The sequence below is a fragment of the Paroedura picta genome, chromosome 5 (genome assembly GCF_049243985.1).
Source record: "Paroedura picta isolate Pp20150507F chromosome 5, Ppicta_v3.0, whole genome shotgun sequence".
NCBI classification, from domain to species: domain Eukaryota; kingdom Metazoa; phylum Chordata; class Lepidosauria; order Squamata; family Gekkonidae; genus Paroedura; species Paroedura picta.
In genome coordinates this window covers 9,930,048-9,954,765 of record NC_135373.1, presented here as the reverse complement: position 1 = coordinate 9,954,765, position 24,718 = coordinate 9,930,048, and the positions used below count along the sequence as shown (strand labels likewise).

The window sequence follows — 24,718 nt, the reverse complement described above, 5'->3', positions numbered from 1 at the left end:
TTGTCCCGTTTGTGTTGCTTGATAAGACCCTGAAGCCTCACTGGTATTGAAAGAGAAAATGAGCCTGCTTGTAGGAGCAAATATCTTGCCTTGGTAAACCCAGCATGATTTCCGGTAAGAAGAGTGAGTTCTTGTCAGCCACCGCCTGTATCTTCTAGGACTGCTAGATAAAAATTTCTACACTGCAATACCCCAACACCATAAGGAATGGCAAGGAACAAGGTGTTAGAATACCAAATGATTAGGTTGAACAAAGTCTACAGCAGTGGTTCTCAACTTGGGGGTCAGGACCCCTTTGGGGGTCAAATGACCCTTTCACAGGGCTAGCAGTTTGGGGGGGCACTGTTGCCTCCCCCAAATCATGGGTTTTCTTGGCTTCTCCCCCACCCTTCTTTCCAAGGGGGACCCAAAGTGGCCCACATCCCTTAACTGATGCCTCCAAATCAGTTTTCTCTGAGAGAGGGTGCCTGCACACGAAAGCTCACACCTTGAATAAACCTTTGTTGGTCTTAAAGGTGCCCCTGGACTAAATTCTTGTTCTTCCAAATCATTGGTTTTTGTTACTCAGTTCATACCCCCCTTCTCTCCAAATGGGTTTCAAAGTGGCCGACATCACTCCCATTTCATCCACTGCGGGGGTAGATCAAGATAGAGCGTTCATCTGTCTGGAGCAGTGGAATAGAGCGAGATCAGCATGGTGGGACAAGAGGCAGAACTGAACTGAGAAACCCCGGGGGGAAAAACAATTTATGTACAATCACAAACAATGGATCTTCATGCCATTTGGTCAGTTTTGGTTTAATTTCTGTGAAAGACATTTGCATAAATTTATGGGACTATTTACTATGGCATTGTGATCAAGTTTAGTGAGATGCTGCTGAACAATATTAAGGGTATTACCCTTATCGTGTAAGGCACAACTGCTGTAATCTGGTGTCAACAGGCTTTGTCTATACAAATTTGGGCGAATGCCTGGAGGCCTTGACAGAGTGGCTCCAGCAGAGCTGCCTGAGGTGCAGTCCTCTGAAGATGGAGGGCCATGGAGCTTGGGTGTGACCTTTGACACTTTCCATACTAAGGAGGGGCAGGTCACCCTAGTGTCTGAGATGATCTCAGAAGAGCTAAGTGAATTCATGGTGTTAGAACAACATGAAGAAGTCAAAACGCTTTTGTCTTTACCTCCTTAACAGTTTTAATCTCAAGTTTCTCCATGCCTGATTTAACCCACTCTTTAATACTGGCAATGATGCTGGATATCAGACCCTGGTGGGAATGTCAGATCCCCTGGAATGACAGCTGATCTCTAGACCAAAGAGATCCATTCACCTGGAGAAAATGGCTGCTTTGGAAGGTGGATGCCATAGCATTATACTCCAGCAGGGTCCCTTCCTGCCCCAAATCCTGCCCTCTCCTTGCTCCACCTCCAAAGCACAGGATCTCTGGGACTGGCATCCCTAAATCTAACCTCCCAAGCAGCCATGTTCCTCAGGAGAACTGATCTCTGCCTCTTGGAGATGAGCTAAAATTCCAAGGAATCTCCACGTCCCACCTGGAGTTTGGCATCCCTAAATCCACGCTCCCACGCAGCCCTCTTTCCCAGGGGGACTGATCTCTGCCTCTTGGAGATGAGCTAAACTTCCAAGGAATCTCCACGTCCTACCTGGAGGTTGGCATCCCTAAATCCATGCTCCCACGCAGCCCTCTTTCCCAGGGGGACTGATCTCTGCCTCTTGGAGTTGAGCTAAACTTCCAGGGGATCTTCAGGTCTCACCTGGGAACAGCCAACCTTAGGTGGAGATCTTAGGATTGTGCTGTAAGGGTCCAAAAGTTCTGCCAGAAGAAATGTTGGCATCTTCTGTTTTCTGCCCATTTGTATCTGAATTCCTCAGGGACAAAAAAGAGGTGAAAGGCCCTGCAGGGCAGAGGGATGATGGTGGTGAAGAATCCGTCTTTGGTGTTGTAGACCCTGAGGTATTATTCCTCAAAAGTACACACTAGTTTGCTAGACCAGCTATCTTAGGTACTTGTGCCCACTTAACTGATTCTTCTGTCAGTTAAGCAGGCACAAGTACTTAGGATCTCTGGAGAAACCGGGGGATGCCCTGGAATTATTGGGCTAGACAATGGAGATCAGTTTCCCTGGAGAGGCTTTGGAGGATGGACTCCATGGCATCTCTCACATGGCCCCAGGCTCTATATATACCAAGGCTCACCCACTGAAACCAAGGGAAGCTAACGAGGATGTCAATCAAGCTAGATGGGAAAACATTGGAGTAGCCACGGAAACCAAAGGACAACCCTCCGAAGTCCCATCTATGCTGGAAGATAGATTTTTGCACACTTCACAAGCTCACACGTGTGCACCAAAGGAAGAAACTCCACCCTCGAGAAAGCCCGCGAACACGCACAGAAGGGTAAGACCAGTATGTGGTTGTGCACGGTCATTGAGGACGTGGATATATAAGCCCAGTTCATGAACCACGAAGTACTCCATTTCTTGGGTCCGCGGAGACCCATGGATTGGCTCATGCCCATCTCTAGACTGCATAGTTATTTCAAGAAAAGAATAACTACCCAGGTGAAAACAAGCCAATCTTAAATGATAGAGTTACATTGTCTTACTTTCCCTGCTTACTCTGCCTGGGATTTCAGTGAAAGCCTGATAGTTATCACATAGATTTTTCTGAAATTTAACAAGGATATTGATTAAAATCAAGAACCCAGCCGCAAACTCAATTATTCACTACAATTTTCATGGCTTCAGACTGACCCACGGAGTCCCTCTTGGTGCTATGGTGAATTTTAGGTGTGTTCTACCAGAGGCTGTGGATCCTTAAGGGCCAAGGGCTCCAATGAAGAGTGGGAAGATCAATTGAATCTAACAAATAACGTGAAACAATTTAAAAACCAGATCTTCTTACCTTCTGGAAAGTCTATTCAAGTGGACAAGTAGCTCTTCTGCAGAGTTAAGCACGACTCTTAGAACCCCCACATAATATTCTCTGGAATGTTTTAAAGTTCACATCTTCCTCTATTAATAAAGCAGTAAGAGGTGTTGGGATGGGCCAAGTCAGTGATCAAAACTTATGGATTCGGCCCTTGCCCACTGACTGACACTCAGAGAGGCCAATTGGGAGGAGCGAAGCATGTCAGTCTGCCCCTCGTGGTCCCCCCTTGCATTCTCCATCAGCGCACAGAGCCGACTACCCCAGCCATTGCCCTGAATGCATGGATGCCCGCGTGCCCACTTCCCCCCCATGCCTTGACTCCCTCGAGCTGCCTCCACACGCAGTGACAGGACCCCACCTTCCTCTGGCCCTCTCCCCAGGATCAATGCCACTGCTGCCTCCATTCCTACCCTCCTCACACAGTGCTGACACCCCCAGCTACTGGCACGAATGCGGCGGTGCCCAAGCGCAAGCCCACTTCCAACGCGCCTCCCCCCCCATTGTCTTGCTCCCTCCATCCGCCTCCCTGGCCGCAGTGAACAACCCACCTTCGCCTGAAGATCGCCCCGAGATTGCCGCCACGCTGCTTGCGCCTCCCTCTGGCTGCTCCTCGCCGCCCCGACATGCAGCCACACCTGGACCAAACTTCACTGCTGCTACAACTCCTCAGGTATGCGCCCGAGCCGGCCTGCCCTCCCCAATGCCTTCCCTGTCCCCTCTAGCGCCCACGCCCATGCCAGCCCCTCACTGGAGGCCGGGGGAGGGAGGTCCGCCTGCCCCGGCCCCTTCCAGCCCCCTGCTAGCACCCATTGCATTACAAAGTTCAATGGGCTATATTTCTATTCTGTAAAAATAAAACAGTAAGGACTAGGTGGGAGGAGAAAGGGGCGGGGTGAGTCCATTATAAAAATTCAGATGGGCCAATCGGAAGCTGTGAAATGTCTCCCGATTGGCCCATCCGAGTGTCACTTTTTGGCCAAGTGGCCAATTGGGAGCTGTGTGCAGCGAGGCTCCCCAATGGCCACTTTTCCCGTCCTGGACAAAAAGGTGAGTGGGCCAGGGGAAGACGTTTTGCCGCCGGAAAAGGAGCAGGACCGCCCTGTCGAAGCCGTGGCAGCCCTGCTCCTTTCCCAGTGACAAGCCAGGGACCTTGGGGGGGGGGGAGGCTTTGATGTGCCCAGAGACGTGGCAGGCCTGTTCTTCTGGGCCCGCCAAAGCTGGGACCTCGAGGGGGAGGGGGAAGGGGGGGGGAAAGGCATCAGCGTGATGCAAAGACCAGGCCCGACATGTCGGAGATACGTCGGGCCTGCTCTTTTCACTGCGCCGAGGCCAGGGGGGTGGAAAGGCCTGGCTGGGGGGCATGTAAGGAGCCCTGCGAGCCCCCCAGCCCCACCAGCGCCCATGCTAGTGCCCACTATATTTGAAAATACAATGGGCTTTGCCCCTAGTAACTAATGACCATAAAACAGTCCACATCTTATGGCACAGATGAAAGTCCAGAAAGATACTGAAAACCATTGGTTTTGTGTTCCTTAAAATCCAGAGTCTAAGCTGAAGATGAATGCTGCATGAATCACGGTGGCTAGATCAGCTTGGACCACCTATGAGGAAAAGCTGAAGAGTCTGGGAGTTTTAATTTTAATGTGTGACATGATAGAGATTTTAAGAATTCTGCATGGTGCAGGGAGAGATGACAAGGGAATTTCCCCCCCTCTTCCCAAATACTAGAACTCAAGGGCATACAATGACCCTTACAGGCAATAGTTTCAAAAGGTTGAAAAAGTCTGCTCTATGGCATCATTTCCCCATGGGGCTCTCTGTCTTCCCCCAATCCTGCCTTCCCCAGGCAATGCCCCCAAACCTCCAGGAATTTCCAAAGCCTGAGTTGGTAACCTAGACAAGGCCTTTATGCCCCCGGATGCACACCCGCTCTTTTCTCTTTGTGAGCACAGGGCACAAGGAATACTGGCTTGAGCCCTCCACCCCTCTGATATTTACACGTCCTCAGTATGACCCACAGGGTCTCTGTTGACTGACTCCATTATGTTTTGTTCAGGGGCTGTTTGGCCTGGGGCAGTCCTTCCTTAAGGGATTTGGCCAAGGGACCTCTTGAAGAACTACAGTATCCGCAGTGATCAGTTGTGCGATCAAGGGTGTTTCCTCCTCCACTTCCACTGAAACTCCCTCTTCTTATGTGCTGTGAGACCTGATAAGAGTCTGAATTCTCATGCACCTGGAAAGAGAAAGCACATTTGTTTTCCAGAAAGTCATTGCATTGTTTTTCTGAACAGACCTTGCCAAGTGCCAGATGTCATTTCTGAGAGGTCAAGACAGTTCAAACACCGCACCTTTTCTGGAGGCTTCCGTGGTTAAACCGAGGTCTCCAGCAGATACCACAGATGTCCCTGCCACAGGGCTTCTAAGAGCACAAAAACAGAGGGCAGTCAGGAAGCTGTGTCAATCCAACACACAACACACCCTTATCTCGGGCAGCCAGCCAAGAACAATAATAAAGACATCTCTTGGAACCGGAATCTAGAAGAAGAAGAAGAAGAGTTGGTTCTTATATGCTGCTTTTCCCTACCCGAAGGAGGCTCAAAGCGGCTTACAGTCGCCTTCCCATTCCTCTCCCCACAACAGACACCCTGTAGGGTGGGTGAGGCTGAGAGAGCCCTGATATCACTGCTCGGTCAGAACAGTTTTATCAGTGCCGTGGGGAGCCCAAGGTCACCCAGCTGGTTGCATGTGGGGGAGTGCAGAATCGAACCCGGCATGCCAGATTAGAAGTCCGCACTCCTCACCACTACACCAAACTGGCTCTCGTTAAATCTAGTTAAAAACTCTCACATACTACCTTAGGATCTGAGAGTTCCTTATAGTGGAACTAAACCCTAAAATGAGAACGGAATGTTTTTGAATGAAGACAAAAGAGATGACATGCTGAAGGGCTTCCTGCAAGATGCTGCAGAAGATGGTGAGGATGTTCTTCTTGGAATATTGTCTCTGCCAATAAACCTATTGCAATACGCACACAGAAAAGTCCTTGCTTGTAGATAGCAGAGGGCTATCTACAAAACAGAAGGAAACAAACATGTTCTATTTATTTGTTTGCTTATTTAGTATATTCACATACCGCCCTCCATGTAGCACTTTTACAATATATCTGCTTTATTATTGGAAATCCAAGATGGATAGAAAGGGTATTTGTTTGTTTGTTTGTTTGTATTTCTATTTTTATACCGCCCTTCCCTACGGCTCTGGGCGGTTTACATAAAACATTTTTGAACATTCACATAGAACACTATCAAAATCAATATAACAGTATAACAATAACACCAACACATCAACTGGAACAATTAGAACGGCACTTCAACAATAACTTGACAATCCCTCAGTAGGTTTGGTCCCTCAGTCTGGGGGGCACCTGTAGGTGTTATGGCTCAGTCGGCCCCACCAAATGCCTGGTGGAAGAGCTCCTTTTTGCAGGCCCTGTGGAATTGTGGAAGTTCCGGCAGGGCCCTGATCTCTTTCCACCAGGTGGGGGCCAGGACTGAAAAGGCCCTGGCCCTTGTTGAGGCCCGACGTGCTTCTTTAGGGCCAGGGATCCGTAGCCATTTGCAGGTGGCTCTTCTGGGGGTATAGGCAGGGAATGAGCTAATCCAGACTAAGCTGTCTACGACGGAGGAAGATGCAACTTCATGTTTGCGTCCTTGCTCTCAAAGATGAATAGTCTTCTCCAAGAGGGACACAAAAGATTGTCAAAGACCGTTTATGCACTGGGAATTTCACTACCCCAGTGCAGGAGCACAAATCAGGGGCGGATGAGGTGCATCGGGCCAAATGCTCCCCTGTGTGGATACAGAAAGAGGTGGGGCAACCTGCCACAACTTAAACTCCAGCCTGAAGCCCAGCATGAAACCTCCAGTGCATAAACTGTTATCGAAAGGAAACAGAGCATAGCTGCCTATTCCTCAGTCATGCAAGTTTCTGACCTGCCTGGCTGACAATTTCATTTATCAAATGGTAGATGAACCCACAAGAGGTTCAGCCATACTGGACTTAATACTGACCAACAGGCAAGAGTTGGTGGATGAGGTGAAGGAGGTGGGGACCCTAGGGGGAAGTGACCATGTCCTCATAGAATTCCTTTTGAGATGGGGAGCCAAGGAAGCTTGTAGCCAGACGCGGATGTTGGATTTTCGTAGGGCAAACTTTAATAAACTCAGAGACATGATGAGTGTCATACCATGGACGACAATGCTGGAAGGGAAGGGAGCATGTGAAGGGTGGGCGCTACTCAAACAGGAGCTATTGCATGCTCAATCAATGACTATCCCAGAAAGATGAAAACACTGCAGGAGCTCTAACGAGCCTATTTGGATGAACAGAGAACTTCAAGAGGAACTAAGAAAGAAAAGGAAAATGTTCAGGAAATGGAGGGAAAGACAGAGCTCTAAAGAAGTGTACCTACAGGTTACTAGGCACTGTAGATCAATCATCAGAAAGGCCAAAGCTGAGAGTGAGCTAAGATTGGCCAGGGAAGCCCATTATAACAAAAAAAGATTTTTCAGTTATGTGAGGAGCAAACGTAAAGTAAAGGAGGCAATAGGCCCACTGTTGGGTGCGGATGGACAAACTTTAACGGAGGATGCAGAAAAAGCAGAAAGGCTTAGTGCCTATTTTACATCTGTTTTTTCCCACAGGTCAAAGTGTTTAGGCACATCTAGAGATGGCCGTAGCCAAAGGATAGTGTCTGAGTGGCAGGTTAACATGGATAGAGAGGTTGTCGAGAGGCATTTAGCTGCACTGGATGAGTTCAAATCCCCTGGTCCGGATGAAATGCACCCGAGAGTGCTCAAAGAACTTTTCAGAGAACTTGCACAGCCCTTGTCCATCATCTTCGGAACCTCTTTAAGGACTGGAGATGTCCCGGAGGACTGGAAGAGAGCAAACGTTATTCCGATCTTCAAAAAAGGGAGGAAGGATGACTGGGAAACTACAGACCAGTGAGTCTGACCTCTGTTGTGGGGAAGATAATGGAACAGATATTAAAGGGAGTGATCTGCAAACATCTGGAGGACAATTTGGTGATCCAGGTGATCCAAATCCAGGAAGTCAGCATGGATTTGTCTCCAACAGGTCCTGCCAGACCAACCTGGTTTCCTTTTTTGACCAAGTAACAGGTTTGCTGGATCGAGGAAATTCGGTTGGTGTCGTTTACTTGGATTTTAGTAAAGCTTTTGACAAGGTTCCCCATGATGTTCTGATGGATAAGTTGAAGGACTGCAATCTGGATTTTCAGATAGTTAAGTGGATAGGGAATTGGTTAGAGAACCGCACTCAAAGAGTTATTGTCAATGGTGTTTCATCAGACTGGAGAGAGGTGAGTAGCGGGGTACCTCAGGGCTCGGTGATCGGCCCGGTACTTTTTAACATATTTATTAATGATCTAGATAAGGGGGTGGAGGGACTAATCATCAAGTTTGCAGATGACACCAAATTGGGAGGACTGGCAAATACTCCGGAAGATAGAGACAGAGTTCAACGAGATCTGAACACAATGGAAAAATGGGCAAATGAGAACAAGATGCAATTTAATAAAGATAAATGTAAAGTTCTGCATCTGGGTCAGAAAAATGAAAAGCATGCCTAATGGATGGGGGATACGCTTCTAGGTAACACTGTGTGTGAACGAGACCTTGGGGTACTTGTGGATTGTAAACTAAACATGAGCAGGGAGTGTGATGCAGCGGTAAAAAAGGCAAATGCCATTTTGGGCTGTATCAACAGGGGCATCACATCAAAATCACAAGATGTCATAGTCCCATTGTATACGGCACTAGTCAGACCACACCTGGAGTACTGTGTGCAGTTCTGGAGGCCTCACTTCAAGAAGGACGTAGATAAAATTGAAAGGGTACAGGGGAGAGCGACGAAGATGATCTGGGGCCAAGGGACCAAGCCCTATGAAGATAGGTTGAGGGACTTGGGAATGTTCAGCCTGGAGAAAAGGAGGTTGAGAGGGGACATGATAGCCCTCTTTAAGTATTTGAAAGGTTGTCATTTGGAGGAGGGCAGGACGCTGTTTCTGCTGGCTGCAGAGGAGAGGACACGCAGTAATGGGTTTAAACTTCAAGTACAACAATATAGGCTAGATATCAGGAAAAAATTTTCACAGTCAGAGTAGTTCAGCAGTGGAATAGGCTGCCTAAGGACGTGGTGAGCTCCCCCCCACTGGCAGTCTTCAAGCAAAGGCTGGATACACACTTTTCTTGGATGCTTTAGGATGCTCTGGGCTGATCCTGCGTTGAACAGGGGGTTGGACTAGATGGCCTGTATGGCCCCTTCGAACTCTATGATTCTATGATTCTAACCCAGAAGCTATCACAGTTCATGCAGTTTGCAAAAGGCAATGGTTTCTCCTAAGGTTTCAGGAGTGTCGCTTGGGTCCAGGGCCACCTTTAAGACCAACAAAGTTTTCTTCCAAAAGAAAGTTTCTGAAGGGAGGGCTGCAGCGGACAGATCCTCCACATGAGCGTTTTTTGGAAGCTCACCTGTGTCAGTGCATCCCACATGACTCTGTCGAGATTTACTTTTGAGTAAAGGGGCTTGAAAGAACTGCTCCACTTGGGGAGAAAGTTGAACCGGGAGGGGAAGATGGCAAGAAAAGAGATGTTACCTTGCACTGCTCTTTCGTTCAAGCACAAAAGCTGACTTGGAATGGAGCTGCCCAGCTTGGGGTGAGAGTCCCATCAGGAAGGGAAGAAGGGGATGACTCAGGGAGGAAACATCTCCACATCAAGGCTGGTGGGACTTGGGAGACTTTCTGCTACCAGGTTCCCCAGCAGAAGGGGCAGTAGATGCAGCAGAGCTCTTGACTGATGATCTTGGTCAGCCAATACTTCGGCCAACAGGCCACAGCTGCCTTCTTTTTGCAATCCTCCTGGCTGCCCTTTCTCCTAAAGCAGACAGGCCCCATGGGTAAAAAAACAAAATCCATGTGAATTATGAGATGCATGATGGAAGGCTGCAGGGACTAATTCTGAATTAACTGTGGAACACATCATGCACATCTGGCCCTTGAAGTTCTCTACGGACCCATTAACATTCCGTCAGCACTTGTGAAAGGGCATCCATTGAGGAACTATAGTCACAATTGTACTCCATTATAGAACACATACATGACTTAAAAGTCTGGAGCTTTCAATCAGAAATTCAAGTTTTGCTTCCAATTGTTTCCAATAGTTAGATCATGTGTATCGTCATTGCCGTTTTCAGATATAAGTTTATTTTAAAAAAAACAAAAAAAACAAAATAAAGAGGAAAAGGGGATACAGAAATGAAAAAGGAGTTGGATATCACAGTTAAGTATATTTTAAAATAAGGTGACCAGATTTTCCCACTTTTGGAGGCACATCTGGGGGCACCTGGCAAATTGTAGCTATGATGAAATTAAAAAATATATATAGTACAATTTTATTTTTGCGTTCTACACGTTCTATGAAAAATTTTGTTGCTCCATATAGACCAAATTTTAATCAAGAACCCCCCCCCCGATCAATGGTTGTTACCCAAATTGCTGGGGAATTTTTAATATAGCAAGAGGCTGGGTAACGCAGGATCTTTACTACCAATTTTTTACGGGGTCCTTTCCCTGGAAGAAACCCTTTTTAAATGAAGAAGACAATTAAGCTTACACTCAGGGGATTTATTTGGGGAAAATATCAGGGTACATTCAAAACACACACAGAAGCAGAAACATACTTACACTAAGTTCTACAGGGGGACAAGTTCAAGATACTGCACCTTTCTTGGATCCAAGCAGCCCAGACACAGGGTTGACAACATCAGGGGGTGGACAGGATGCCGGGTGTGGACAACACAACACACACACACACAGTGTGCGCAAGGCTTGATATAGTGTTTGAAATTCCCGGGCCAGCCCCAGAGACTGCCCACTAGGAGGTCCGTGATTGTTGATTGGTCTCTGATAGTATGAGTACCTGATAGGTGGGTTTGAACTGTGATGTCAGTAGAGTGGGAGGTGTGGAGTGATCTCATCAAGTAGAACAATACCTTGGCTAGGTATAATGTGTCGCTAATTGCCCTGTCTTTGTTTTATCAGGAAGAACTGGGGGAAGACATTTGGGGATAAAAGATGCTGCTAGGCAGAAATTACACTGGGCAAGAGAGACAAAAGAAGTTGCAGTTAGCATCTTGAAGGGATATTCCTTTCCTGTAGATAGTCTAATGGTCTTTGGCTGGGGGTGGGGGTGTGATTTAGATAACATGCATATTTAGCTCAGTCAGTTGGGCAAGGAGGAAATGTAAGAAATCTTGTTGTTGTTATGTGCGAAGTCGTGTCCGACCCATCGCGGCCCCATGGACAATGATCCTCCAGGCCTTCCTGTCCTCTACCATTCCCCGGAGTCCATTTAGGTTTGCACCTACTGCTTCAGTGACTCCATCCATCCACCTCATTCTCTGTCGTCCCCTTCTTCTTTTGCCCTCGATCGCTCCCAGCATTAGGCTCTTCTCCAGGGAGTCCTTCCTTCTCATGAGGTGGCCAAAGTATTTGAGTTTCATCTTCAGGATCTGGCCTTCTAAAGAGCAGTTAGGGCTGATCTCCTCTAGGACTGACCGGTTTGTTCGCCTTGCAGTCCAAGGGACTCGCATCTAGTGAAGCCCAAACAAAATGGAGACCTAGTCTGGGCCTATTCTGCATCTCTTGATTTTCCCGCTTTTATTCTTGCCGATCTCCGCCCAATTCGGGCTCGGGCATTATGAGTGATCTGCAACAAACATTATTTCCGAAACGAAACAGCTTTAACATACTTGCGTCATCTGCATCATGTTAGTTTAAATCGATTCCTGACGTTCAGACGTGTCGCCATGTTTGCTCTCGTGATATTTCGTGAGACTAGAGATTGTGAGCAGTCTCAACAACCACAAGGTGGAGCCCAAGATTTATTTTGTTTCACGCAATGTACTGCCCTGCTATGTGCTCTACTTCCCACCAGAGTGCGCCTGGATATGTTTTTTTTATTACCGTATTTGTACACTTTTCCATTTCTGTGCTGTCTCAAACAATCTAAGCTCTCAAAACAGAGCTGAACAGCATATTTACCCGTGAAACAATTATTATAAACCCAAAGGATGGCCCTTTCTTTCGACTCTGCAAGTCGACCAATCAGCAGGAGATAAACACGTTCAGTCAGCATTGGAAAGGGGGGGGTTGTCGACCAATCAGCAAGAGAGAACCACGCAGTGTCAGCATTGGAAACGCGGGGGTTGGCTGACCAATCAGCAAAAGACAGTTCCGTAATGTCACCATTGGGGAGGAGCGGGGGGAGGAATGCCGGTTAATCCGAGTGCCGAGGACATCTACACGTGGATCCTTTGGTGCATCCGGCGCGAATTGGGGGATATTCCGGAAAATAAGCGCTTTCTGATATTCCGAGGCAAAGGTACGGTGAATGCGGGTCCAGGCATGACGGTGGCAGATGGAAAATTTCCATCGATGGAAATCAAATTGGAAATCGATTTCAGTGCAGACGGGAGGGACTGAATCGACCTGGGAGTGGAATAAAAGCTCCGTGCAGTTTACGCCCTGGCTTCCTAGGTTTGTTGAGAGGCCCTACTGACTCCATAGTCAATCTCTGCCAGGCTGGTTTCTGTGTGTGCCACCTGCTCAGAGTCCAGCCATGGGCTTCTGTGCATGAAGGTGTAACATGGTGTCCCGCTTTACCAATGTTAAAATCTGGTCACCTTATTTTAAAAATGTAACACAGGATGTATGAAAGGGAAAAAAGCATTCCTTCCCAAAACCGCCTTCATTGTAATTTTTAATTTTGAGAGCTAGATTGGTGTAGTTAAAAAGAGCAGCTTCTAATATGGCAAGCTGGGTTTGATTCCCTGGTGACCTTGGGCTAGTCACAGTCCAGTTAAAGCTGTTTTCACAGAGCAGTACTGTCAGAGCTCTCTAAGCCCCACCTATCTCATAGGTTGTCTGTTGTAGGGAGAGGAAAGGAAGTTGATTGTAAGCCGCTTTGAAACTCCTTCGGGTAGGGAAAAGCAAGGTATAAAAAACAACTCTTCTTCTAAAACACTACCCATAAAATATATCATCACTTACTATTATTGGGGTACGTTTATATTCAACATTTTTGGTTTCAAATTCCATAATAATCTTTTTTACATCTACATTATTGATTTCATCTTTACTGCATATTGGTATTATATATATTTGCCATAAGGAATCTATCAGAGTACTGAAAGAAAATCTGTTATATATCTTAACCGTTAGTGGCTCTCTAATATTTTGGAAGAGCCACTAAGGGCGGACCGGTGTCCAGGACATGTCCGCATGTCCAGATGCTACTTCCGGCTGCTTGGGCCAATCCGGGCATGCCCAGCGAAGCTTGGTGCACACAGATTGTGCCGGTCTGCACAGTGCCCACCCCCAGGAGCCAGCCACGAGGCGCGTTCGCAGCTTCACAGCCAGACACTCCTGTGCATCGGCCACCCCACCAACGCCCACGCAACACATTCCCCAACAGCCACCGAGCCCCGCCCAGCAGCAGGCAGTGCAGCGGTGGCCAAGAAGACAGCAGCCAAGTGGCAGCCATGCAGGAGCGGTCATGGCAGTGAGGCAGTGGCAGCCGAACCCAGGCCACGGAGCCCCAGCCTCAAGGCTACCACATGCTCACCCCGCCGCCCTCAGAGTACAAGACACAGGGCACAGAAGGGAAACCGCTCCGTGCCTCGAGAGTCCTACCTCTCCTCGTGCATGCTGCCTCCCCCCAACCCCCACCCAATGCGCCACTAGTGCCCACTGCATTTACTACTGCAGTGGGCTTTTTGCCTAGTCTCATAATAAGTAGAGGGTATTTCTGCTCAGGATCCACTTTTTAAATACATTTATATGCTTGGTCTGCACCAACATTTTAATACATTTGTGTACATCTTATTTGAACTACTTCTCATCCTAAATTTGTCTCCTATTTGCATCTCTCCTCAAATATTTTGATTCATCTATTTCTCAAATAAGATGTTAATTTTGCCATTGCTGTATATTCAATGAGTTCATTTTCCCGTTCTCCTAGGCAGGGATAGACATGCAGTTTCCATTTAGCTGTGTAGATAATTCTAGGCAGTACCACCATCTAACATCCATCTATGTCCTTACAATTTTTGTTGTTGTTGTTGTTGTTGTTTTACAAGTCCAGCACATATTTTTTAAAAATTCCATCTGCATCTTGGCATTTCCAGCATTTTCCTTTGTACATTTAACTGTATTTTTTTCAATCTCCTTTGAGGTTATACCATCTAAAAAGCATTTTGTACCAATTTTTGTCTTAATTCCTAGCTAGCTGTAAACCTGATTTATTTCTCCCATAAGAATTCCCATTGATTTATAGTTATCTGCTCTCTAAAATTCTGCATAGATTTGATAATACATTTTTCACTTCTTCTGTTACAAGTTGAAGATTCATCTTATATATCCATTATAGTTAATGGTCTTTTAGTTTTGCAATCAACGATTTGAACTCAGTTGCATCTCTTAGAGCTCCACCTTCCATGTTAATGATCTTCTTTAGTTTTGAAAGTGATTGATAAAATAGCAAACATTGAATATTTATTGCTTTATCTTTAATATCTTGATTTCCCCATGAGCATTTATCATGTTAGCATGAGGGCATAAGCAGAAAGTTTGAAGGACTCAATAAGTTCTGGCATGTAAAACATAACAGGGAGGTCCTTTGTAACCTCTACTACTTATCCTAGCATTAGAGATCGTACAAGATCTTAGAAGAGAAGTAGAAAAGGTAAGAATAGAAGTAAATGGGAGATTGGCCTTGAGGGCAAGTGCTACTTCTGTGTAATTCAGGCCCCCTCCATCATTTCACCTTGAGTTCCCCCCGTCTGAATTTCCTCTGTGGGGGCAAAGATGGGTATGGAGCAGTAGCTATGGCCAGAACATTCGCAGCATCTTCCTCAACATCATTCAGAAAGCTCTTCAGCATGTAGAATGTAGTGGCAAATGAACCAATTCCACCAAATACAGAGCCCAATACAGGTATAAAATCAAGAAAAATTTCTGCTGTTGTCATTGTTCTACATACAGTTGACCTCCGCCAAAGACGAGTGACAAATTCACGTGTGATCCTGTTGGCCACTTCAGACTTCTTGATAGCTGATCTCAACACTGGAACAGGTTTCCCAACGCGGCTCGCAAGCCTATGGAGAGAATCCTCATCCAAGCCAAAGACCTTGCAAAAATCTATCATTGTTCCTACCAAGATGCCAAAATCACAGACAGTAGACAGCCCTGGGATAGGAATGACACCAACAGCACCGGACACAAGGGACAGTGTCCATATAAGGCCCTCCATAGCATCCTTCTTCCTTTTCAGGACTTCTCTTGATAAATTTGGCATCGTTGTAATTAAAGCATACCTCTTGAGATCATCCAGGTCATTTTCTAAGGTCTTTTGCAGGAGTGGGAAATCGTACTTATTCAAATCCCAACTGCAGATGAGGAAAACCCTTGGCCAGAATTCCCCTGCCTTTGCCAAATTAGCGCAGTAGTATTTTCTTATCGTCTCAAGGGTTCTCTCCTCATTGAAGCTTTGTTGCCTTCTTGCAGAGTTTACCCTGCGATCCACTTTGGTGCACACGTAGTAAAACTTTTTGTTCATATTACAAATTTCACGGGCCAGGAGGATGTCATTTGTGGTGAAACGTTCTGAGGAAAGGATCATGAAGAAATCATACCTCTCAAAATTCACCTTCCGCAGGTATTCCTCAGCTTTAAAGCAAGGTGTCCCAATCCCTGGAAGGTCCCATATTGTTACTTTGGGGAATGTGGGGTGTGGATATCCCTTTGCATTCATTGTTGTTTCCACTGTTCCAGTCTCAGCTGCACCTTCTTCAAAGTCTGTCATTCCTCTCAGGGCATTCACAAGAGACGATTTCCCAACACCTGACACCCCTGTGATGGCAACGTCTAGGGTGGTATTCTTCAACAAATTCAAGTTAATGTTACTTTGTTTTATGACATCTGAGAGACTGTTATTATCCAAAGCTTCCTTCATCTTTCCCAGCTCATCTCTTACGATTTCTTGTGAGATTGCCGATCCCATGTTGATTCTTCGTGCATACTGATCAGGGAGAGAAAAAAAAAGCCAACGGTTAACGAAATTTTAAACATTGTTGAAACATTTTCTTTGAAAGGATGGATTTGGCATGGATTCATTAAGAGAAGCTCTTCAGAGCTGGAGAACAAAATCCATGTGAGATATTTCTAATGGTGGAAAAGTTGGCGGAAAAGATTTTAAGATTTGTTGGTCTCCTGTGATTGCTCTCCTCATACCCCAAATGCCATCCCACCTCCATATGGTCTGACCATGTGGTGGGGGTGGAGAGTGCCGTCAAGTCACAGCTGACTTAAAGTGGCCCCAGAGGGTTTTCAAGGCAGGAGACATCCAGAGGTGGCTTGCCATTGCCTTCCTCCGTATCATGACTAGGCATGAGCAATAACAACAACAAATTCATACTATTTCAGATCTGACCCAAATTTTAAGGACCCAAAGCACCCTTCCCTGGCTTGGATTCGGCTGAATCAATTTGCCTGTATCCAGTCAAATGGGTTTTTATTGTTTAACTTTTTATGCAACTCACCGCAAACCGGTTACCGAGAATGGCGGGCTAGAAATTGGATGGATGGATGGATGGATGGATGGATGGATGGATAGATGGATAGATAGATAGATAGATAGACAGACAGACAGACAGACAGACAGACAGACAGACAGACAGACAGACAGACAGACAGACAGACAGATAGATAGACAGACAGACAGACAGACAGACAGACAGACAGACAGACAGACAGACAGACAGACAGACAGACAGATAGATAGATAGATAGATAGAACTTTTTCCCTTTCTGTCTATACTGTGGTCTTGGAGGGCAGGGTTTGAGGTAGAGGCACCAAATTAGCAGTGTAGCTATAGGAGCCTCTACTCAAAAGAATCCCTCAAGTTTTAAAAAAGATTGGGCTATGGGGTCCAATTCTATGGACCCCTAAAAAGGATGCCCCCATCCAACCTCCATTGTTTCCAATGGCATAGGGAAAAGATTCTGTGTTCTTGTCTTTTCTCCTCACCATTGGAAAAACGGGAGGTCAGACATGGGAATTCCCTTTGGGTGTCTGTAGAATTGGACCCCCTGGCCCAATCTTTTTGAAACCTGGGGGTTCTTTTGAGGAGAGACTCCCACAGCTACGCTTCAAATATGGAGCTTCTACCTCACGTCCCCACCTCCCCCTACCATGGAATAGTCATAAAAGGGACATTTTAGTCAAACACACACAATACCTTTATTGGCATAAAGCAGATTAACAAAATAAGCAGAGAAAGTCAAGATACATCAGTCAGTTTGAATTTAAAAACTGAAGACAGAAATTCAGCCATAATAAAAGTGACATCGGCTTCCTTATCATTCAATAAAAACTGGCAGATCAGGTCTCTTGAATGGTTTCTCCATTTTGGTATAAGAGGTATAATATGCCTTCGCTGGACAATGAACAAGGGACAATCCAGTAAGATATGTTGGATGGTGTCAGGAGAATTTGATTCACAAGTGCATAGTCTGTTTTCGAAAGAAATCTTTGCAAATCTCCCTTGTAATACTTTGGATGGAAAGGCGTTGAGCCGAGCAAGCAAAAATGCTCTGCGATAAAGAGGATTTGCCAAGTTATAGAAATAAGCCGGCATTATTCCAGGCTTCACTTGGACCGTTTATGCACTAGAGGTTTCATGCTGGGCTGCAGGCTGGAGTTTTAGTCGTGGCAGGCTGTCCCACCTCTTCCTGCACCCACATGGGGGAGCATTTGGCCTTGTGTACCTCATCCGCCCCTGATTTGTGCTCCTGCACAGGAGGTGGAACAGTGAAGTTTCCAGTGCATAAATGGTTTTGGAGACTACAGGGAGAACAAGTCGCCGGAACAGTTGGGTGGATTTTTTGAAATACCTGATCAAGGAGCCTTTGTTTAATTTGGTAAATAATGGTAGACTCATTCAGAGATAAGATGTAATCGTAGTCCATGCCAATTTCTTGGTGTGTAGTCAGATTTTAAGCTGTGACTTCTTCGGCTAGTAAAAAGTTCCAGCTCTTCAAGTTATTTTACCCTTTTAAACTAACCAATGGCCTAATTGTGCTCAAATTGTGATTTGATGATTCAACCAAGGCTGAATTGGCCAGTTTAACTTAAGGGGAAGCATGATTCGGACCAGATTTATCCAAAAAGTATCTGAATCGACACTGATTCAGGTACTTTTTGAACTATCCAAAATGAATCACACATGGCTAGTCCCTGTCACAGAGGAAGCCCAGGCAGTAATCATTCATCATTTCTGCAAACATCTCCCTCTTTTTTCATCTGCACAAACTAGGAGGTTATGGCAGACTTTGTGGGGTCGCAGGAGAAGTTACCACCAGCACAGGGAAACATCCGGCCTCGCTCTTGGGCCTTTAACAGTGTGATCGGCAAGATTCAGCAGATGCCATTGCTTGTTGTGGGAAGAGGAGTGGGACAACCTCATCTGCAGATCAAACTGCTGGCAGACACAGGAGCAGGAGCCAGAAGGAAAGGTGGCAACTCTACCTCCAAGCTCTCCTGCTCCCTCTCTTGTCCCTGCTAAACATCCCCTTTTGAGTGGTGTGCAGCAGACACCAAACCCCTCAGGTTATTAAGGATACAGAAACTGAGTTATTGACCTGACACTTTTCAAAGTCAACATCTCTAGGGAAAGACTGGAAGCCCGGCAGCCTTTCCACTGTGAGGGGGAGTGGAATGAATTATGTACAGGCAAGAAGGAGACCTTGGGCTAGACACAGCACTGATAAAATTGTTCTGACCGAGCAGGAATATCAGGGCTCTCTCAGCCTCACCTCCCTCACAGGGTGTCTGTTGTGGGGAGAGGAAAGGGAAGGCAAATTTAAGCCACTTTGAGACTCCTTTTGGGAGAGAAAAGCAGCATATAAGAACCAGATCTTCTTCAGATCTCCCTCAGCCTCACTTCCTTTACAGGGTGTCTGTTGTGGGGAGAGAAAAGGGAAGGCAAATTTAAGCCACTTGAAGCCACTACTCCTTTGGGTAGAGAAAAGCAGCAAAGAAGAAGGAGAAGGAGAAGGAGAAGGAGAAGGAGAAGGAGAAGGAGGAGCTGGACTCAGAAGAGCACCAGAAAGACTAAGCAGCACACAGAAAAACCTCATGGGGGGGGGGGACCCAGAACAGATCTTTTTTTTTTCCCTGAGCCTTCTGGAGATCCTTGGATGAACCCTGCAGTCACCCGGAACCTACCTGCTGGAGACCTCTCTACTCCAGACTACAGAGATCAGTTCCCCTGGTAAACTCTGTGGCATTGTACCCCGCTGAGGCCCCTGTCCTCCCAAGGCTCCATCCCCAAATCTCCAAGGATTTCTCAAACTGGACCAGATAATGTTACCCCTATCCCCTGCTAGTGACCAGGGGAGGGGGATGCTGGATGCTTTACCAAGACCCATGCATTTGGCACCACAATTTGTGTTCTATTGATCCTCTACCTTTTCTTCTTTTTGCAAGGCTCTCGTGCCTTCAACCACTTGCAATGCCAGGGATAAAATATCTAATATGTCCAAGCAGTCCAACCCTTGTGAAAAGAACCTTCATGTACCGTTCCGTTGTAGCCGGCCCCATTGCCTTTATAAAATTGTCCTCCTGTACAATTATGTATTACACATTTGAGGGAAAGAGCTATACACAGTTATTTAAAACATCCACGCTCAATCTGGGAAGGATACAAAACCAAGGGAAATGTGCTTACCGTTTATGGCCAAATGCCACTTTCAGAAGCTGGAGATCAGCAGTGGCTGGTTTGCTTCAAACGGGTGTCCTGTCTTCCCTGTTCCCCCTCTATATTACCTGATCAGGCCTTGAAGTGCCAATCAGAAGTCCTACCCTACTGCTGTGGTGGAGGGAGTTTTGCATAAATTACAGGACTTCTTGGGTCATCTCCTGGATTTATCTCTCAGGGTTAAAGTTGCCATATTTACTGTCCCCTGTGCAAATATTGATTCCGGGGTTGGTTGGGTGGTCGAAACCTTGAGAACAGAAACCGCAACAAGCTGGTCAAACCATCTATGAAAACACACTGACTGACTGACTTACTGATTGACCAAATTCACTGTAGCAAAGAGAAAGGGGAATTCTAGCCTGGAATTCCAGCAGTTCAGTGGTTTTACATCAGGTCTAAAACTTAAGAGCCAAACAATCAGAATGGCAAGAAACCTGACAGTGACACCCATAATTTAAACCTTGTGCGATGTGGGTGTGGTATGGAGGAGGGTAAATCACTCTTGGCCCCCATGTCTTTTTTGTTACTAGGCACTGTAGGTCGGCCATCTGAGACACCAAAGCTGGGAGTGAGCTGAGAATGAATGTTTCTTCTTCAGAAAAGGGAAGAGAGATAACCCAGGACACGGATTTCAGTTGCAGGGAAGATAATGAAGCAGATTTTAATCGGCAACGATCTGAAGAACAGTTTGTTGATATGGGAAAGTCAGCATGGATTTGTCTCCAACAGGTCCAGCCAAACCAACCTGGTTTCCTTCTTTGACCGAGTGACGGGCTTACACAATCGTGGAAACTCAGTTGATGTTGTTTACCTGGATTCCCTTAAGGCTTCTGACAAGGCTTCCCCATGATGTTCTGATGGGCAAATTGGGAGACTGCAGACTGGATTTTGGGATGTTAGGTGGCCAGGGAAATGGTAAGAAAACCACACCCAAAGAGTAGTTGTCAATGGTGTTTCATTGGATTCGAGATATGTGAGCAGTGGGGTGCCACAGGGCTCTGGTACTTTTCAACATTTTTTATCAGTGATCTGAATGAGGGGGTGGAGGAAATAATTAAATTTGCAGAAAACAGCAAATTGGGAGAAGGGTTGTTCACAGTGGTCCCGATCTGGACCGCTGTGGCTGCGGCTGCAGCTGCCTTGGACTGCTTCGGCCTCAGCCAGACTGGCCGAAGCGTTTCAGCACCAATGAGAGTCAATGGCAACATTCTACATCCAGTGATTCCTAGATCCCTGTATCACTTTTGGTTTCCCCCCAGAAACAACATATTGATGTAGGTGGCATCACAATTTTCCTCTCTCCAATCATCCCACTGGTTGCCAGGGTCAGCTTTGTAACCCTAAGTGAGGAGAAAGGGTCTAAGTTCTCACATACTGTTTTCCTAAACTGCCTCAAAGAACTGATATTTGCCTGTTGGAGAAACTTATGTAGGCTGACAGGCTGTACATACATTTCCCTAATATGCCAAATAGCAGCTGTCATGAGCCCCGATTCATGACTTTTTCATTTCCTGGACTCTGGCAAGGCCAGCTGTCATAAACCTGTAAATCTGTCCTTTGGATCCAAGACTCTCCCTGCTTTCCCAGTTGGGCGTCCTCCTTCCTTTTCTTTATCGGGCTGTTCCTGCGACCTTGCATGGACAGCAAAGACTCAACAGAAATATAGCTGTAGAGATGAGATCCTGGCAATCTGGCCACCTCTGAATTCCATCACCTTTGCTGCCCTCTGCTCTCCCGCAAAAATGCCTGTTCCCCCTCCCCTATCGAGAATATTCTATAATATCTCTGCAGTGTCCATTGTTCTTCGTTATTGCCAAGACCCTTGCTTAGGAGGTCTAGCATTTCTGTCACGTCTGTTCAATAAAGTTCTCCCTTGTCTTTTCAACTACCTGTTCGATCTCGGATGTGTCTTTATCACAGACTTTACTGGCAGGGCTCAGCTTGAATCCTGACAGCAGCTCCCTGAAGCTGCTCCAAGTTGGGGATGTGATACTAGGACCAGGAAGGCCAGGAGAGGGAATCCCAAGATTTAGCTTTGAAAATTGGCTGATTTGGCAAGACCTAGGCAGACTCATATAATGTTTGGCTAGACCCTTTGTTCTAAAGGTTGAATGTAGATGATCTGTTTGCCACATACATCACAGTCTCAGCAGTAAGAGTCAGCACTTTTGGCTGTTGAGGCTCATATTCAAGGAAAGTAGGCACGAGCATAGCTGTTCTGAGGATAGCCCCCCCCCCCAGACACTAAGAAGTCATAGTTGAAGAAATCAAGTTCTTTACCAGGTAACATTGAAGAGACAACAATCACACTCTTTGCTTGAACTGAGAAGGGGCTCTCATCATTAACCCTCACTCCCCCCACAAGGTAATGCGTGCTTTGACCATGCTTTGCTGGTCAAGAAAGCATTGAAGAGAAGAGGTAAGGTTGCCAGATAGGTGTAGGTTCATGTTCTGGAATTCCACACTTCCTAGGTGTGGAATTGAACCTGTCTTGGGTCAGGACTGCTGTGCACAGAGAGGCCTCCTCTTAGGGTTTCCAGCTTCCAAGTCAGGCACTAAACCCACACCAAACCATGAGCTAGTGCCCATTGTATTACAGAATGCAACAGGCTTTACTAATAGCTATTGTCTCTAGCTGAGACCAACCTCACTCCCAGATAGAGAGTGATGAGCCTTGCTGAACAGGGGGAGGGGAGTGGGTTATATATTTATTATCCCCCATCTTGATATTGTGTTTTAACTATGTTTTAATGGGATTTTATTGTATATATGGATTTTTGTAAACCGCCACGAGACATTTGAGACCAGCTGTATATAAATATAAATAAATAAAATATTATGGTAGAACAGATTGGAAAAAAAGATAAGACTGATATTTTTTTCTACTCATTTTTCTAATAATATAAGCAAATCAGATTTCTCTGGACGAAAGTCCCTCAAGAAAATGAGGTGAGATTTCTGAGTCCCTGTGACTCAAGGACAACTTCCGCACAAGGAATTTCTCACATCGCAGCCTCCTAATGTTGTCAACTTATTGAGCCCCTCCAAATGACGTCAACAACATTTGGAGGGCATGTCACGATTTGGCCATTTTTAAACCTCCATGCGGTAAATCCAAGAAAGGGGATTTACCACCCTTTATTGTGTGTCCCAGAGCCTCTTGTGGCGCAGGGTGTTAAGGCAGCAGACATGCAGTCTGAAAGCTCTGCCCATGAGGCTTGGAGTTCAATCCCAGCAGCCGGCTCAAGGTTGACTCAGCCTTCCATCCTTCCGAGGTCGGTAAAATGAGTACCCAGCTTGCTGGGGGGTAAACGGTAATGACTGGGGAAGGCAGTGGCAAACCACCCCGTATTGAGTCTGCCAGGAAAACGCTAGAGGGCGTCACCCCAAGGGTCAGACATGACTCGGTGCTTGCACAGGGGATACCTTTACCTTGACCTTTATTGTCTGTCCCAGCACTGAGCAAGGAGTTAGCAAGAAGGGATTAGACTATATGGAGGGGGAAATGCTTGAGCCCCCCCCCCCATGGTTTTGGAGTAAACACAGATAGGAGAGGGCTTCCTCCTCCTCCTTCCTCTTGGGCTTCTGGCAATATGAAGGAGGCGGTGGTCAGAGGCATCAAGGGGAGGAGGAAGGATCATGGAAATCCCGGCATGGGGGGGGGAGGGCGTGAGAATGCCTCTTCTCACTGGGAGCAGGCAGGATGCTTTCCTGAGCCAGCCAGCCCACCCAAGCCACTGCTAATGCATTTGGATCTTTTTGTCTGTATTTTCTGTGGCAACGTGTATCCATTGCATCACATACACATTGCCACGCTTAGGTGTCAATATACATATATATATATTTAAATGATCATGCTGGGGGAACTTTGGAGACAAACACACTTCTGATTGGTTCTCTCCAGTGATGGACAGGCGGATGAGCAGTGAGTCAACAGCACATTGCTCTCACTTGAACCTTTTTCCTTGCTAGTGAGAAGGTGAAAAGGCAAGAGGGGCGGCAGAGTGTAGAGGGGAGAAATAGTGCAATGTACTATCCCACCATTGCGGGTAGGAGATATAGTGTGATTTGGCCCTCCGTGCAGAAGTGGTTAAGCTTTTGGATAATCCCTCAAAGCAGGGAGACTAATGCCTGAAACCTGGCTTGCTTTTAAATATATTTGTCACTATAATATAATTTGGCAGTGTTAGGAACTATAATAATTTTTTTGATAGCTTTGAAAGGGTTTCCCAAATGGGTAGGAGTTGATTTTTTTATATACATTTCTAAAATTTATTAAATGTTATTCAGGTGTTTATAGCCATTTATGGCCATGTAGACCTCCCATCATGGCCAATGATGAACCTAGAGGGGGTGGGAATAGGATGGACCCCGGGTGGGCGTGTCCACAGCTCTGCTTCCCAACCATATTCTGCACAATTGCACCACTTCTGGGGTTTCTCGAAGCCTGAAGAATGAGGGTTTCTCAATGGCAAAAAAGTTGAGAAAAGCTGTCTTAGACCCTTCTCAGATCATTGAGGTCAGTGGACTGGACACAGTATAACCTTCCTCTGGTCAACACTGTATGAAGGCAAAGCAGGAGCCCTGCTGGAATGCAAGGTGCCAACTGTTGATGATGAATTCCTTCTCTGGAAATAGGCACAAGAAAGAGCTGTCCTGCAGAGAGGAGGCCAGTAGAAACCGCCTGTTGTGCCTCTGAATAACTGCTTAAGAAGTATAAAATCAGAGTCCAGTAGCACCTCTAAGACCAATGAAGATTCATTCAAGGCGTGAGCTTTCGAGTGCAAGCACTCTTCCTCAGACCCTGAATACATCTTTGTTGGTCTCAAAGATGCTCCTGGACTGATTTTACTGTGCCAATTCAGACC

At 46.3% G+C, this 24,718-nt stretch overlaps 1 protein-coding gene across 1 annotated transcript; it reads right to left on the bottom strand.

The window, feature by feature from the left end:
- Positions 1 to 13,852: 13,852 nt before the first annotated feature.
- LOC143837034 (interferon-inducible GTPase 5-like) lies at positions 13,853 to 19,983 on the bottom strand. Its single transcript, XM_077336448.1, has 2 exons — positions 19,821 to 19,983; positions 13,853 to 16,111 (listed from the first exon to the last, which is right to left on the bottom strand). Exon 2 carries the CDS (start codon positions 16,091 to 16,093, stop codon positions 14,849 to 14,851), a length of 1,245 nt encoding a protein of 414 aa, XP_077192563.1. The 5' UTR covers positions 16,094 to 16,111; positions 19,821 to 19,983; the 3' UTR covers positions 13,853 to 14,848.
- Positions 19,984 to 24,718: the final 4,735 nt, after the last annotated feature.

Excerpts from the sequence above, each read along its gene's own strand:
- LOC143837034 (XM_077336448.1), bottom strand. The coding sequence starts at position 16,093 with ATGGGATCGGCAATCTCACAAGAAATCGTAAGAGATGAGCTGGGAAAG.